At 37.8% G+C, this 18,011-nt stretch overlaps 2 protein-coding genes across 3 annotated transcripts in view; one reads left to right on the top strand and one right to left on the bottom strand.

Moving 5' to 3' along the window:
* adamts13 (ADAM metallopeptidase with thrombospondin type 1 motif, 13) overlaps positions 1 to 3,999 on the bottom strand; it is a 28,448-nt gene extending 24,449 nt beyond the window's left edge. Inside the window, exons 1-5 of the mRNA XM_079898169.1 lie at positions 3,700 to 3,999; positions 2,860 to 2,926; positions 2,425 to 2,693; positions 2,167 to 2,329; positions 313 to 446 (exon numbers count right to left, since the gene is read on the bottom strand). Of these exons, the coding sequence (XP_079754295.1) occupies positions 313 to 446; positions 2,167 to 2,329; positions 2,425 to 2,693; positions 2,860 to 2,926; positions 3,700 to 3,795 (729 nt within the window). The 5' untranslated portion in view covers positions 3,796 to 3,999. The remainder of the gene's footprint in view (positions 1 to 312; positions 447 to 2,166; positions 2,330 to 2,424; positions 2,694 to 2,859; positions 2,927 to 3,699) is intronic.
* Positions 4,000 to 12,347: 8,348 nt separating this feature from the next.
* Positions 12,348 to 16,006, top strand: LOC307174392 (GTPase IMAP family member 9-like). 2 transcript variants are annotated; one of them, XM_079898171.1, is made up of 4 exons: positions 12,348 to 12,566; positions 13,139 to 13,829; positions 13,928 to 14,611; positions 14,715 to 16,006. In XM_079898171.1, exons 2-4 carry the CDS (start codon positions 13,811 to 13,813, stop codon positions 14,789 to 14,791), a joined length of 780 nt encoding a protein of 259 aa, XP_079754297.1. In that variant the 5' UTR covers positions 12,348 to 12,566; positions 13,139 to 13,810; the 3' UTR covers positions 14,792 to 16,006. The 2 variants fall into 2 exon arrangements, with proteins under 2 accessions (XP_079754297.1, XP_079754298.1); XM_079898172.1 differs by having other exon boundaries at positions 12,456 to 12,566; positions 13,139 to 13,175; positions 14,352 to 14,611.
* Positions 16,007 to 18,011: the final 2,005 nt, after the last annotated feature.

The raw sequence follows: 18,011 nt of genomic DNA, 5'->3' as shown, positions 1-18,011 counted from the left end.
TGTAACAGATTACATTTGATTACTTTTTGATTACTTTTCTAATTTCCAGCACTGGAACGCATTTTTATCACTCGCCATGGTGGAAAACTAAAGCTTTCAGCGGCAATGTGGATTTGTAATTGACAGACCTGCATGGTGCAAAAAGACAGCCAATCAAAAGCATCAGAATTGCAACTGATATAAAAATGTTACATTTTATACTGTTGCAGTTACATTTATTTTTGTAATTAAATTACATAACTCTGATACATGTAACTAGTTACTCCCCAACACATACAATGTCTTGATAACATAGATTAAACACACACATACGATGTTGAGGTTGGTTAGGATGTATCTCTCAGTGTCTTGCCTATGAACATCATAAACATCTGGACCCACCACCACTGCTAGCTCCAGATGTTTGACCTCTGACCCAAGAGGTGTCCTCCGTAACCTGAACTGACCTTAGATAGAAGCAGATAAAACTGAAGGAAATGATAATCCAAAATTGCATACTTTTTTCAAATAAAGGTTTCAGAGACAGTGACATTAGATTGTGTATGTATTTTTAATGTACTTACCCTGTAACTACATGGAACAAGCAGGTAACAAGCGTCACTTTAATTTACGGCCCGCAATGTCACAATTTTTTTTGCAATTTCATTTGCCTTGAAACATGTAAGCCCAAACTAAAACATCTGTACTTTTGATATAACAAAACTGTATAAATGCATATGTGTACCCTGTAATTTTTAAAAAGCCTATACAGTATGTATTGGTACACCAACAAAAAGGTATGCAGTTTATGTTCTCATTAAATTGCTCCCAAATGTTTGTTGTATCATAAAAGTAGAATAAATACCCCTTAGTTCTATATGTTATTTATATATATTATTATATTATTTGTTAATTCTCCTGGTTGTCACCCCTTTATTCCCAAAACATTACATATTGTTCCCTTATACTTACATGTAAGTACTTTATAGGTACACTATAATTACCGAAATTTACACTGTAAATTTGTCTACTAAATACTTTCCGGGCTGTAATCTAAAGCGTTACCCATTATTTAATACTACACACTGTCGTGAAGGAATTACTTATCAAAATAAGTACCTACTCAAGAGAGTGTGCAATAGAGAGTGTGCAATTTAGGACACAGCCCATGACTTGTTTCATTCCTCAAACAAATCGTTTGATTGGCATCTACTCTAATGTTAGTCTTTCTGTTTATTCCGGGCCGTATCCAGATCAGATGGAGGACCTGCGCCTAGACACGACCACAACGCATCCCTGAAGTGTCAGCAGAGATTGTGTCAACTAGACTCTCCCCTGTGAAGGCTTCATCGATGCGACAGCCATCAGCACTGATCCTCAACAAACCCATCTCCATACCGGCGTGACTCCGATCTTCAACCAGATGGAACTGGATAATATTCTGATTGTTCCAAGCCAATCTGACTTCTGACCTGTAATGCTGCCTGAATCATAATCATACACCATTCGTCCATTGGTCAGAGGAGAACTGGCCCCCGACTGAGCCTGGGTTCTCCCAAGGCTTTTTTCACCTGATGGAGTTTTGGTTCCTTGCCACTGTCGCCTTTGGCCTTTGGCTTGCTTAGTTGGGGACATTTAATTTTAATATTCAACAATATTATTCTGCCTGCATTGACACCATTATATGAGAACTGAACTGATATACTCAAGAGTGGCTATATATATATAGGCATATAAACTAAATTAATAACTTTTTTGCTACAAAAATAAACCATCACTGAATTTACTTAAGCTGGACTGTGACGCTATTTTCTTCTAGATTGTAAAAAGCGCTATATAAATAAAGGTGACTTGACTTGACTAAAGACAGTCACTTGTCACCACCTACTGGCGTAATGATGCAACCCGTTTGTTTAATACATTTATTACATTTAAAATATCTCTATATTAAAGCAGATTTTTTTAAACACTGTAAAAAAAAACTAAAAAAACATGGCACTCATGGTGTATGACATTGAAAAGGATGAAAAGTGAAGTAGTGCCCTGCATGTGAATGACCCCTCGAACATATGGACAAGCTCAATTGCAAAATGTATTGCTGTGGACTGCAGGTCAGTGATAGGCTTATGTTCAGTGATATGGTAGTACACTGTGTGTGTATATATAACCAGTATATTGTTCACTCACTCTTGGGCTGTTTAAGATGTGTCCTCACTGGTAATGTGTGGGTTAATAGCAGGTGAGGTACACCAGAAGGTAAATCCATAGTAAGATTCTTCAGATGGTCTATGTGTTTTTGAAGCACTGGGCGAATACACAGCCTCCTCTCCCCTGACTGAATCAGACCTTGCTGAGGACAAAATTAGAGTAAAATTAGTATACTACAGTATATCTAGCCACAACTGTATATGGGACAAACATAGAGCATAGTAAAAAAAATCTTACTAATTTGCCATGGCAGACAGGGAGAAGAGTTCTTGTATGTGCTGGTCTCAGTAACTTCAGCTGCTCGCAACACATGTCCTCCCTCTTCTTCACCACACTAACCGTTGAGTTGATCACCATCTCCAGACTTGTGGGACAGGACACCGGTTGTTCATCTCTGTGCTGGCCCAACTCAAATCTCTCTCCTTCGGTCTGAAACGAGCACCTCCACAGCCCTCCGAAAGACTCATTCCTCAAGCAATTCACCCACACCAGCTCAAAGTGAGGCACTGAGGAGAACAAAATGTCAGGGTACGTACATGTTTAGTTTAAATGTACTGACTTTTTCAAGTCTTTTAAAACCTCTAATGTGTATGTATGAACCTAATAACCTATCTGTAACCTTTTGACTCCTTATTTGTGACCACCATTTCACAATATCTGAATCAGACTCACCTGATTTAGTGGAAATAGTATCAAAATAATAAAATAAATCTTGAGGTTTCAGTGACTCTAAAAAATCCTGGGAAGAAAAAACAAAATACTATTTGATTTTGAGCAAACAATACCATTTAAAAAATACTATAAAAGGATGGCAATAAAGCAACGGTCAAATCATGTAATAAAATTTTTTTTTTTTTTTTTTAATTTACACTACTGTTTACACCTACTGTTCAAAAGTTTGGGGACAATAAGATTTTAATTGTAAAAAATAAAAATAAATACTTACATTCAGCATGGATGCCTTAAATTGACCAAAGGTGACAGTAATGTTACAAAAGATTTCTATTTTTAAATAAATGGTGTTCTTGCTTTTGAACTTTCTCAGAATCCTGAAATGACCACCGTTTCAACAAAAAATATTAAGCAGCACAACTGTTTTCAACATTGATAAAAAAATTGTTTTTGTTTTGTTTGTTTTTTTATCAGCAAATCAGCTATTAGAATCATTTCTGAAGAATCATGTGACACTGGCTGCTGAAACAGACACTTGAAATTATATAATATTTCTTAATATTACTGTTTTAACTGTATGTTTGATGAAGAAATGAAGCCTTGGTCACCATGAGAGACTTTTTTCAAAAACATTAAAAATATTACTGATCCCAAACTTTTAAAAGGAAGTGCCCCTTCTTCATGTACCTTTATTACTTATATATTTTTTATTGTTTTATTATGTTAATGACAACAGCGAGTGAAATTCCTTGTACCTTTGGACTAAAATATTTTCTAAAATTTGTAAACATCCTGAAATAGGTCATAAATTTGCCTTTTTCCAAGCTAAAAAGCACTTACCTTCTGCAAAGTGCATTGTGAAATCAGTAGAGCTGTTGTTTTTAACAAGCCAGGAACTAGAAAAAGCCAGATCAGAGTTCCCATGTTTGACCACATCTTGAAGCACAGGACTAAACAAATGTAGCTGAATCAGGCAGGATTTAATAATGATCAGTCTACCATACCACCGCAATTCTGACTGACAAACGTTTGAAGTTGATTGAAAATGTCCTGTTCATAGACCAATGTCTCACATTCTGCTTGTTTAGAAAAGTTAAACAAGAAAGGTTATTGATCAGCATGGAGAAGCCCCACTGAAGCACTGAGTTGATGAATGACAGACGATATTTGTTGACACACCATGATCTGTGTAGAAGGTAACAAGCTGTGATGTGGTTGGCTCATTGTTGATGCCTGTTTTATTGATTTTTGTGACATTTCTAGAAAATTGGAAGAGAATTCTCATGTATGAACAAATTCAAAATCACAGTATGGAACATGATGTTAAACTAGTCAATTGAGGGTGGACACTACATTAAATACTTGAAAAAACAATAGTCAATTTCTGAAATTACTTGATAAATTGATCATATTCAGAAGCCGTTTAAACTTTCTGAGACAATGATTTTCAGTGTTGTCAAACATATTTTAATAATTAGAAATCTAGCCTTACTTTGAGGGATAATAATTAACAATTAGGGTCCAAGCCCTGAATGAGCAAAGCCCTACAGGTTATTGAAAACCTGAAATCTTTGTTACATTACATACTAGCATGTATATATGAACCACGGTACACATATAGATATCATCGAGTCAGACAACTTCCGAGCTGCGAGTCATAAGCTCTGCCCAACAGGAAGTCGGCTATTTAGGGTTGTTTAAAAAAAAAAAAACTCTGGAATTTGATCTACTCCTCAGAGTGAATTCATCCAATCTCCACCAAACTCAGTCAGCATGAAGCCAACACATCGAGGATGCTAAATTGAGAGCAGATTTTTGATATCTCAAATGGTTTGGCCATGGAGTTGAAATGATTTTATGGTGAAAAAAACTTTTGCATACTGTCATGATATTGAGCTGACAACATGATGATGAACTCAGAGTCTCTTTTATTTAACATACGCAGTTGTCAAACAAACTAATTACATCAGCATGGTAGTTATTATCACCTAGCCCAACATATAATCCTGAAACTTTGCAGGCTTTTACTTCTTTACCAGCAACGGTTCTTTTGCAGGTGAGTGTACGTGTGTGTGGTATGATGGGAGTTGAGGTATTAGACCCATTCATAGAGTTTGTAGTTAAATCAGTCTCAAGAGAGGGTCCATAAGTTAATTCACTGTTTCCATGTACAGTCTGTCTGTCGGGTGTTTCAGGTGTTTCTGTCGTCTCAGGAACACTCTGGATGTGTCTCCGGTTCTTTCCGATAAGAGATTGTACCTTCTTTTGTTTGTACCATGTATGACCTGAGTTCAGGAGCTTTTTCGACGACTGTTGCCGATGTTTTCTATCCTTTTTCTCCATCCAACTTGACTTTCACGCTTTGTCCTGGATGTAAGTTGGGTAAACTACAGTACGTGCTGAGTAGCGTCGGTTGTAGAAGTACTGGTAAGCCTGCTTGGTTTGTTTATCCTTCATTCTGACTTGTTCATAGTCAATTGGACTTGGTAGAAGGTTCTTTGGCAGCATCGGAACTGTTGTTCTGATCTGGCGTCCATAAGTTGAGCTGGGCTTAGTCCAGTAGCACTGATAGGTGTAGAACGATAGCTCATAAGAGCTAGCCTTGGATCTGGCTGTCTGAGCATCCACTTGCAATAGCAACACTCCTTTCAGTGGCACCATTAGCCTGCGGATAATGAGGGTGTGAGTGAAATTGTATGTTGTTTTAAACTCTGCAAACTCAGTGGCCGTGAACTGAGTAGCATTGTCTGTCACAAGTTCATATGGGATCCCCCGTCGAATAAACATGTTTTTCAGATGTGTGACCTACTGGCTTGTGATGGCTTGTAGTTGCGCAATCTCAATATCACGAGAATAATAGTCCACAACTATTCGGTATTTCTTGCCATTTAGTTCACAGATGTCAGCCACAATCTTTTGCCATGGACCGCTGGGAAGGGATGTAACCATCAGAGGCTCTCTCTTTTGTGTGGGCTTGTTGACTTGGCAAAACTCACACGTCTAGACTATTTTTGTGATGTTCTTGCCAATACCAGGCCACCATACCGACATGTTAGCTCTTTCCCTGCATTTAGTGAGACCTTGATGACCTGTGTGAAGCTGACGTAACACCTCATGTCTCTGTCAATCTGGAATCACTATTCTGTCCTTATACAACAAAAGTCCTCCAACTTCAGAGAGATGAGCTCTGACAGTGTGAAACTCGTGGAGTGAGTGTGACAGTTGAGACATCTAACTGGGCCAGCCTTGGTGAATGTACTTACAAACTGACTGAAGATTTAAAGGCACACTATGCAGTTTCCGTTTTTCTCAAACAGTGACCCCTGGAACCGCTGTGGAGTACTTGTATTTAATGTTATTCTTGTAAATACCACTCTCGCAGAGCCGTCTCTGCACTCTTCCGTGTGACTCTACCATGATTCACGTCTGAAATGCGTGCTAGTGTCTTCCATAGAGGCTGCTTCATATGTTGTTGATGTATGTGACGTTGTGCCGTAAAGCAAGGCGAAGCACTGCTACATGGGCGGAGTGAAGAGTTGAAGTAAATCACTCCACCGAAGTAGCAGTGCTTCGCCTTCTGAGAATATAGTTCCCAGTATGTATACGGTTAGAAGATGGCTGTGTCTCATGTGACCCTGTTATTTGTACACGCTGTGACTTTTCAAATCACAACATGTAAATAGGAAAATGTTGGCGTTATTTTGTCACTAATTGGGAGCAATATGCTAGCTAGAGCATTTACCTCCAGTCTTTGTGTCTTTGGGAGGGAGGGAGGGGACTCAGGAGGAGGACGGAAAGTAGGTGAAGGGCAGACCGAAGGCAGGAGGGACCAGGGTGGAGCAGACGGTGTAGGCGGCCATTCTTTAATGTCTGTATTTGATATCTTAATGCAGTAACAGTGCTTGCTTATTTAGCCCAGTTTCCAGAAATGAAATAGGGACTTGTTTTGTGTTCGAGAAAGGTCTTCAACGTGTTAAAACATAAAGGGGTCATTGAAGCCAGTAGTTTAATGGACCATTTCTTTGTTAAAGCCTTACTTTCCATTTAGACTAAAGTGTAGCTCTCCTTGAGAGAAAGAACGCATTATCTTGATGTTTTGAGAGGACTCTCCTGTTTATAGTTAGAGCCTGGCCAAATCCAACCTTGAGGAAGCTGTGTGTGTGTGTTAGTCTTTTTGGTTACAGGTTAAGGAACCACTGGCATTATTGGAGATTGACTGAGTTTTTATTCTGGACATGTTGGCGCCCAGTTACCCAAATCTGTGACCTGGAAGGTCACGACGTGCCTAACTTCAGTGTCCGAGTGTCAGCTGCCTAATCGATGGAGATATGCTTCCGTCTATCTGTATATGTGTGGAAAAAAATTACTATGTTTATCTATTCCTTAGACAATCAGAAACTGCAACCTAGTTTAGACCTTGGTTTAGGGTATAACTGATGTGATCTTTGAAAACTGTTAGCGGCGCAGCCTACTAACTCCTGTGTGAGTCTTGAAGCTGAATTCTGCTGATGAAACTGCAAACTATCTTCAGTAAAACTTTTCTTCAATTTATTATAATTCTGACTCTGGGTCTTCTTTCAAACATCTGGTCCTTGGGTCCTAAACTGTTACCCCCTAACATTAAATAGGCCAACACAAACAAGCTAATGAACCCCAGAAGTGGGAGAAATCAAATACTAATGAATAGTAACAAAATTAATTCTACTGCAGAAGCTGGGGCTACCTAGTGGCTGGGAGAATAATTACAGGTCAGCACCAACTAGAGGCTGGGAGAGTCATTACAAGCTGGAGCCTTACAGGAGCCCCTCCTCCAGGAACGGCTCCCGACATTCCCTTCGCTGCGTTGTTAGTGGCGGTTGAACTCCCTGATGAGATCTGGATCTATAATATCTCGAGCTGGCACCCAAGACCGGTCCTCCGGGCCATAACCCTCCCAATCCATGAGATACTGGGTTTACCCACAGACCTGGCGAGAGTCCAGTAGTTGGTGCACAGTGTAGGCTGGCTGACCATCAATGATGCGAGTTACTGGAGGGGGTTTCCTGGCTCGGACAAAGGAGAATAGACAAAAGGGGACAAATTACAAAACAGAACGAGTTAAGATTCATTTTGGATTTTTCACAAATTCATATTACAAAAGCAAATGTCAAGTTGATTTAGGATTCTTATCTCTGTCCTGGTCTAAGTGACAGTCCAATTCTACAGTGCTGGTTTGCATACCTCTGCTATTGTTGAGTGGCTCTTAGTGCTCTTCGCCATGCCCGTGGAGACCTCTGGACAAGTTGAGCAGCAGCTGGTACACAGACCTCAGGATCCTGTTCAGGGAACAGAGTGGGAGGGAAACCAAACTGGCACTCTAAAGGGGACATGCTTAAAGATGAGTGGTGTAGAGTGTTGTGTGCAAATTTAGCCCAGATCAAATGGGAGCTCCAAGCAGTCTGATTGTTAGAGACCAGGCATCTGAGAGTAATTTCAATCTCCTGGTTGACCCTCTCTGTCTTTCCATTTGATTGGGGGTGAAATCCAGAGAACAGGCTGATGGATGCCCCAATTAGGTGTCTCTTACTTTGATGCCTTCTTGGTAAGAGTGGTCAGGGGTTCTGCAATTGCACTGAAGTTCCTAATGAACCTCCTATAAAAATTGGCAAATCCCAGAAAACGTTGGACCTCTTTGACGGAGCATGGTTGGGGCCAGTTCAGAACCGCCTGAATCTTGCCAGGATCCATCTGGACATTGAGATAGAGGGGTGTAGTGCACTGGCTTACCTTACCAGAGCCCAGGGGTCTCCCTACCAATGTGGTATGGTCAGGGGTTCTTGAAGAGAGATGGGCTGAACTATCAGGTGTCTGGCCAAAGTAAAGCCTATAAACTTTCCAGCAGCCCCCGAATCAAGGAAGGCTAGAAGCTTGTGATGTTGGTTACCCCAATCCAGTTAAACCCCCGAAGCAGCTGGTTGGGGGAAGGTGATAACTCTCATCTCAGCCCCCCTCTTTTTGGATAAGAATTGTTTTTTCCCGTGGTCTGGCTTTTCACAGTAAAAGCAGCCTTTCTCCTCCATGCGTCGTTCCCTCTCGGCTTGCGACAGTCTGGCCCTTCCCAACTCCCATGGGTTCCTCAAAATTCATGGGAAGTGGAGGGGATTCAATGGCACTGCTTGAAACTTGGGGCTCAGGCAGCCTGAGCTCCCCTCGGCATTCCCGTCTGTGCTCTCGAATGATTACAGGTCAGCACCAACTAGAGGCTGGGAGAGTCATTACAAGCTTGAGCCTTACAGGTGGGATGTTGGGAAGGTGCAGAAACTCTGTAATCAGTACACTTTTAATGTTGCTAGTGACATGGTTCAATCCATAAGAAGTCTAGAGATGGATATCGTGGAGCTTCAGACTTTAAATGGAGCCACTGCAAATCAAAACCAATTGCGGACTCTTAAAGGAAAAAAAAACAGCATTAGCAGATCTTTTAGGTAAGGTCTCAGGGATTGGTTAGATCCAGATTTCAGAGTCTTTCTAAAATGGATGCCCCATCCAAGTTCTTTAATTTGGAAGGGAGAAATGGCCAAAATAAAAATATTCAGTGTTTACTGTCAGAAGAGGAAAAAGTTTTTACAGAGGTTTCTGACATTCGTAAAAGGACTGCAGTTTTTATAAGGAGCTGTATGCCCGCAGTTTTGCTGTTGTCCACCCTGATGGCAATGTCAATAGCCGCATTTCCACTGTCAGGCCAAAAGCGGGCGTGCTAGTGAGTGCCTGCATTACGCGAAAAGTCGTAATTGTCGTTTAAATGACAAAATAAAGGCATATAACCAGTTCAACTGACAACAATTTTTTAGATAATTAGATTAATAATTAGGTTTATGAAAAATATAAAAAAATCTTAAGAAATTAGGACTTTCTGAATATTTTGCTGCAAATGATAACTTCGTACTCATATGATATTGACCTATATCATCCTATGACATGAAATTCATCTGAATAGAAGTGATCTTATGGATGTGGCTGTTGTGGTTTGTGGTCACAGTGGCACCATCTGCTGCAGTAAATGTGGCACATTCAAACGACTTTGACATAGTCCTTTTATATTTACTCACTTTAAATGCAAATTGCTCGCCATGCAGTTTTCCTAAAGCCACCGGGTGGTGGTGGCCACGGGGCTTAGGCCCTTCATCACTGCTTGCAGCTATATTATTAATTATTGTCTGTTTTGATCCGATTCCATACAATTCTGAATGTTCTGTAATTCATTAAATAAATGCTGTGAATAAAAACATACCTTGACTGACTGATGTAACAGATATTCAGTTATTGTCTTAGTTTAATTTTCATGGACTCTTAGTTTGTTTCTATTTAGTTTTCTTTTTCCTTTGTTCTAGTTCTAGTTCTTTTTTGTCATAGTAACTCATTTGATTTGTCATTCTGTTCAAGTGTGTGCACGTTTTTTTTCATCTGTATATAGGTTAATGTGTGTTCTTCTTTAGTTTCGCTGTGAGTTTCTTTAGTTCTTCTTTAGTTTCTTTAGTTTCTCTTCTTTAGGATCTGTGATTCAGAAACATGGCTTTTCCTTTCACTGCTACGCTGATGACACACAACTCTACCTCTCATTCCAGCCTGATGATCAGACGGTAGCTGCTCGCATCTCAGCCTGCCTGACAGACATTTCTGGCTTTATGAAGGACCTCCACCTTCAACTAAACTTTGCGAAGACAGAGTTGCTTGTGGTCCCGGCTAACCCAACACTACACCACAACTTCTCTTTCATCAACCATAACTCCATCCAGGACAGCCAGTAACCTTGTTGTGATTGATGATCAATTGAACTTCACAGACCATATTGCTATAACTGTCCGGTCCTGCACATTTGCCTTATACAACATTAGGAGGATCAGGCCCTTCCTATCGGAGCATGCTACACAACTCATTGTCCAAGCGCTTGTTCTATCCAGACTAGACAATTGTAATGCTCTCCTGGCTGGTCTTCCAGCTTGCACTGTCAAACCTCTGCAACTGATCCAGAATGCTGCAGCTAGAGTGGTCTTTAACGAGCCGAAGAGAGCACATGTCACTCCTCTCCTCACAAAATTGCACTGGTTGCCAGTTGCCACACGCATCAAATTCAAGTCGCTGGCCTACAGAACAACCACTGGCTCTGCTACCTTTTAGCTAAACTCATTACTTCAGACTTACGTGCCATCCAGAAACTTGCGCTCTGCAAGTGAACGTCGTCTTGTGATGCCATCTCAAAGAGGCACAAAATCTCTTACTCAGAAGAGAGAGCTGCTGAGTCCGTAGCCATTTTCAAGAAACAGCTGAAGACGCATCTTTTTCGGCAACACTTGATCCATTAATACTAACACTTTGTCTTCTATTCTATATCTATTTATAAACAAAAAAAGTACACGTACTGCGTTAAATTAAACTGGAAAGGGTCATAGCACTTGCATATTGTTATTCTATTGTTAGTTTAAATGCTTCTATTGTTCTCATTTGTACATTTGTAAGTCACTTTGGATAAAACATCTGCTAAATAAATAAATGTATGTAAATGTAAATGAAGTTTGTCCGGTCTCGTTAATGCTATTGTTGTGTTTCTTTGCCTACCTGGATTTATGTTACTCATGAGGATAATTTAAGACTTCCTGAATTTGATCTTGATCCTCTGAATTTGGTCTTCATCGTATGTTCTCTGAAACCTTGCGTGACAACTGAGTGTGTCGGTTACATCTGAATCCTCATATATTACCAATAAGACTCTGATTCTCTAAATTCTTGTTTTATTAAAGTTAATATGAGGCTGATGAACCAGAACAGTAAGACAAGACAGATGTTTCACATACACACGAATAAACAAAAATTACAAGAATACATTTTTTTATTTTTTTCTAATACAGAATTTAATATTTTACACACACATAAGGTTGTCTTTATGTCAAGATGATTTTATTAACTGTCTTAAATATAAATGAGCATTTTGACGTTGTGTTCTGCTTTTCTGTATAACAAATGTCTTTCTGTTCCCCTCCAACAGAACTCCCGAACTGAAAATATTTTGCCAGTGTGTATTCCGTGTTTATGAAATAAAGAAAGTGAAAGTTCAACACAGCTCACTTGAGAGAACAGGCTAAAGAAATTATTATTCTTTACCTTTGTATTAACTGAAGTATCATTTAATTTCCAGTATAATAAAAACCATTCCATCAGATTCACCCAAGTAGAAAAAAGAAAATTTAACCACATACTTGTATGTTGGTTACATCAACTTTCTTATAAAATGCCCTTTTAAAGTTACACCGATGAAAACAACAGCAGCATCACAGTGCTTCAGAGCTGCATGATTTACAGGTGTCATTAGTGAACATTTTAGAATAAAAAGCCTATAAAAAAAAGTGAAAGAATGCTTGTGACTAACATCCTTGTATGAAATCTTTGCAAAACAATCATGGGGGTGGAGCTTTAAGTCCCTCATCGGGAATCTGTTGATAAACCAGCTCATCAGGTTAATCAGTACAGACACCTTGAGTAAATGCACAAGAACAGCCAGAAAATGCTTAAAGATTCATTATTGTTATAAAAAGTAGAGAACCGAAAACTAAAAAAAAAAAGGAGATTGAGAGTGAGAAAAGAGGAGTGACAGAAAGACATTGAAGCAAACTTCAAGAACTTCAGTCTATGACGCACAATGGAGACAGGAGAGGACTCAGATCGTCATGAGAGTGAGTTTTTGTAATGTCGTACATTTAATACAAATTTTAAACAAACCTTATAACAAACATACTTTTAGACAGTAGATGATCTGACACAAAAGTCTTCAAAAACATCATAATTTCATCTTTGAACAGAAACTTACATGATGTCACTATATTGCTGTTCAAAAGCTGTTAGGTGACATTTTATTCCCCAAAAGTACACATCAATATTGTAAGCTAAAACATTTTACTTCATACAGATGACAGATATTGATTTCAAGTTTCAAAATAGATGTACTGAATGTTAAGAGAAATGTTTATATGTACAAGTTTCCATTTTCACTCACTGCAATGCTGAGAAACCTTGTCAAAATATGAAGGAATGTAATCTGATAACAAACCCAAAACAACAATGCAAGGCAAAGTCCCACATTGTCTATGTACGTCTAAAAGGCTTTAAAAATAAAAACTACAAACCACATGTACATGAAAAATGCTCATACATTTAACTAGACATTTGAAATATGATGATCAATCTTAATTCATTTTCGCTGTCAACTGCAAGTGATAATTAATGATTCCTTCATTTTCTCTTGTAGATTGTCCAGCTCTTCCAGAAATAAAGGTCATTATAATAGGTAGTAAAGCAGAGTACAAATGCAATGCAGCAAATACTATTATTGGTAAGAAGGAGTATAAAAAGAGATAGTTGAGAATGAGAAGAAACATGGGACGATTCAGGGCAGGTCTGTCTCTTTAGTAATGACGCCAGGATGGTGGAAAAGCTTCACACTGGCTGAGAGTGCAAAATACATACAGATGGAGATTGTGCACAGTTTAAAACTGTGTCCTGATCCACATGCCTTCTTTTTAGTCATCAATCTACACACACCATTCACAGACATGCACCTAAACAGTGTGGTTGATCACATGGAGATTCTGGGTGAGCAGATCTGGAATCACACCATCGTTCTGCTCATGTATAACAACAAAGATCAAAAGCATGCAGATACAGAGCAGCTAATTGAGAGAGCAGGGAAACAGCTTGATATTGTAATAAAGAAGTGTGGAAATAGAGTTCATGTCTTCAATTATACTGACAGAAGGGGGATAAATGTAGAAAAACTGTTTCATGAGATAGAAATCTTGGTAGCTAAGCATGAAGGACAATGCTTTCAAATTGACTGCCGATTGCTTGAGGATATGGAGGAAAAGAGAAGGACTGTGAAGAAACAATCAGAGGAGAGAGAGAGAAAAAAACATTGCAAACCATGAATGAATATTTAACAGGTATAGTGCACATTTGAACTTTTTTTTTTAAACAATTAATAGAAGATACATAATTATGTATGCAATATAACCAACTCAACTCTCTATTTTTTCCAAAGAGAAAAGTTGTGCTTTTCCAGAGTTAAGGATTGTCTTGATGGGTGGAAAAAATTCTGGGAAGACCTCAGTCATGAACATTATCCTGAAAAATAAACAAGATGTCAGCTGGTCTAAAAAGTGTGTGATGAGTGAAGGAGAGGTTGACAATAGAAAAGTCATTTTAATTGACACTCCTGGATGGTGGCCTTACGCGTCAGTACATGAGACACCAGAGTCAATCCAGCAGGAGATCAAGGCTAGTATGTGTCCACCAGGACCTCATGCAGTTTTGCTGGTTCTGCGGTCTGGTGCCACCTTTAGTAAGGCACATAGGAGGTCTGTCAAGGAGCACATGAAACTCCTAGGTCGAAATGTCTGGAAATCCTGTATAGTGGTGTTCAGCAGGGGCGAATGGATTGGCACCCCAACTATTGAAGAGCACATTGAGAGTGAAGGAGAGAATCTACAGTGGCTGATCAATAAATGTGGAAACAGGTATCACGTACTAAACAACATGGAGCAGAATGATGGAAAACAGGTCAGAGAGTTGATGGAGAAAGTGGAGATGATGGCCAGAGTGAACACTGAGCAGACACCTGTGGAAGAAGAAATGCTGGACATTGACATTGACAGTGGAAGGGGATCTAGCATGTCAGACCAAGACATGTTAGGGAGAAGAAGCGTCGATCTAGTTCCACCTGAGAGTAAGTAGCCTGACAAACTCCTTGTAGAACAATGATTTGATTACTGTCAGTCAATAGAACATTTTTATACAAGGTTTTATAAATATCGATTTTCTTCCTATAGTGCTTATGGAAAATGTCGACAATATGGACACGGAGTGTGACTACTGGCAATTACCAGACTTTTCAGAGGACATTTAAGAGTGTGTCAAACAAAACTACTATCACTGATGGCTTGAAGAAGAAAACACAGAAAAACGGAAAGAGAAAAATAAAGAAAACAATAACATTGCATGCAATCATATTTCATACTCATGATAATAATGAGAGCAAATTTAAAAATGTTTTTAACCCTTTAACTGCCCCACCAAGAAAAAAGTATTTGAAAAAAAATTATTATCTTATCTCTTTATATCGCTAGTAACCACATTCAATGTATTTTTTTTCAACACATCCCATAATTTTTAAAATATCGACCTCTACCAAATGGTTGATATGTCACTTAAAGGTAAAAAATAAAAAACACATACACATTCATACACATACTATGAAAATCAGAAAGTATGAACTATAATACTAATTTATTTAAAAACATAATCAAAATAAAATATTTTTGTATATTGAATCTTCTATATTTATTGAAGTATGCCATTAAATATTTCAGGTTTTCATTTTAACACAGGAAATTATGTTTTCTTGTTTTTTAGCAATAAAAAAAAAAATAGCAAAAGATAGTAATATAATGGCATTTTAGGCTTTTATGTTTCAAGAAACACGCCGTCAAGTGTGGCAGAGCAACAGGATTTGTTTTTTCTTTGCCCATCATAATTTATGATCAAAACCTTTTCTAATCTTGAACAAAACACATATTGTCAGAAAGGTCCGAGTCTCAAGGCTCCATATTTTGTGACAGAAGTGATATTTGGACAGAAATTTATTACATTTGTTACGGCAGAATGCATACAATTAAATTCAATGGAATGTCACCCGGTGCCTATTTTTGGTAATACGCCTAAACAAAATATCATGGGAACTTCAATTTTTGTGATATCAACTTCAAATTTGGAACACAACTTGGTTAGATATATGGCTTTGATTTTATAGTAATTTTATAGTAAATAAATATTTTGTAAAATATAATATGTGTAAAATACTGTAAATATCAGCTCAACCTGACAGTTCTACTCATATTGTTGTAATATTAATCACTATTATACAAAGTTATTGTGACTGATAATATACATGAGTTTGTAGCTTTTTACTCCAATACTGGAGTGCTAGAAATTTATTTTATTTGCTCTTTCATTTTTCATTTTCACAACAAAGCTTGATTATAGTGATTATATATATCACATCGTTTTTGAGTTCATCTACTCCACATCCAGTCTGTTGCCATAAATGTATATTGTGATTGACAATACCTTGTGTGTATGTGATTTGGTATCTACAAACTTACTTATTTGCAAAATGCCTGTCATCACACTTCATGATTTGCATGTTCTGTGCCATGACACTACATTTGTTAACTCTTTGCTGTTCTAGGGCCCAAACACTGAAAGGGAGAAGGCACTATTGTTTTCCTTAGGTAAATTTTTTTCAACATTTCGGGCAATTGGGCAACCAATTCATGGCGAAAAAAAGCAAACAGGAAGCCTGTTATAACTATAGCTGTGTGAAATGGGCATGTAGGAGGGGTTCAGTAGCACCACCTTCTGACTAAAGTTAGTTTTACCTACAGTCACCAAACTCACTACATCTATTGTTCTCATCGAGCCAGACAACTTTCTGATTTACAGTAATTAGCTCAGACTAACAGGAAGTCAGATATTTGTGTTTGAATGTGGGTTTTATGAATCAAGCTCTAAAATTTTAAGTGCTGCTCAAAGGGGCGTCATACAATCCACACCAAACTTTCTCAAAATGATGCTAATATATTGTAGATGCTAAATTGCGATCAGGTATTGATATCTTGAATGTTGTTGCCATGACAAGGAATTAGATTAATGACAAATAGGGGGAGTGTCTCATATTGTCACAACACAGGAGACAGACAGGTATTAAAGTGCAAACAGTGTTTATTAAGCAGAGTGGTGGTGAAACAGCAAGAACGAGACTGGAGACTGGAGACGAGACTTGTGACGTGTGGCTGACTCTGTGACACATCTTCTAAATAATAAATCATGCATTTATTTCTATATAAAATAATACAAATAAAAAGTAAAAAACGTTTTGTTCTTTTTTTATATAATTAATGCATTGTGTGCAAGTACAAATATGCAGATTTCATGCTGTGGTTGAAATAAATAAATAAAATAAAATGTAAAGCATAGTATAACCACTTTATGGCAGCATAGGCCTATATTGTTGCTGAGAACAAATTTAATACTTCAGACATAATCAATTACTTTTATTAGCTATTGCATTTATATTTCGACATAAAGACTACTTTCTGTAACAGTTTAGATATGACTTTTTTGTAAATGTTGAATTTTCTGGCTCAACTATCAGTCTCCAACTTTGATCTCACTCTACATCTGTGTGTGTGTGTGTGTGTGTGTGTGTGTGTGTGTGTGTGTGTGTCAGGTGTGTGTGTGTGTGTGTGTGTGTGTGTGTGTGTGTGTGTGTGTGTGTGTGTGTGTGTGTGTGTGTGTGTGTGTGTGTGTGTGTGTGTGTGTGTGTGTGTGTGTGTGTCAGGTGTGTGTGTGTGTGTCAGGTGTGTGTTTTTGCCTGCCTTACAAGAAAAAGAATCTCTGTAACACTTTACAATAAGGTTTCATTAACATGAACTAAGAATTAACAATACTTTTACCACATTTATTAATCTTATAGTTAATATTAATTTCAACATTTACTTGTACATTATTATCAAATGTTGTATGTTAACATTAGTTAATGCACTGATAACTAATATGAACAATCAATGAACAGCAGATTTTTTTTTTTTTTTTTTTTTTACTAACATTAACAAAGATTAATAAATATTGTAACAAACGTATTGCTCATTGTTAGTTCATGTTAGTCAAAACAATAACTAATGTTAATTAATGAGACCTTATTGTAAAGTGTAACCCAAATCTCTTAGGACTCTTAGGATCTGCTATAATTTTTAATTACAAAATAAAGACAGAACCATCTTATTTGTAGTGCACTGACAACATAGTTTTATATAATTTGTTTAATAATAAGGCTAATAAAAATATATATATAAAAAAAAAACTTAAGATAAATAGCCTACTTATGGACAAAACTTTGAGCTGCAAATGATAACTTCACACTCATTTGAAAGGGACCTATAACATCGAAACGACTTTCTTTTAGCTATATTTACTCGCATATATATGTAGTATATTTACATTTATCTACAAAGCCTTGTGGATTTCGTCATTCTATGCTGCGGGACTTTTATTTGAGTAATGTCGTC

Source organism: Squalius cephalus (assembly GCF_949319135.1).
Source record: "Squalius cephalus genome assembly, chromosome: 16".
NCBI lineage: Eukaryota > Metazoa > Chordata > Actinopteri > Cypriniformes > Leuciscidae > Squalius > Squalius cephalus.
The sequence above is the reverse complement of the archived record's forward strand: the minus strand, read 5'-3'. Positions and strand labels throughout refer to the sequence as shown.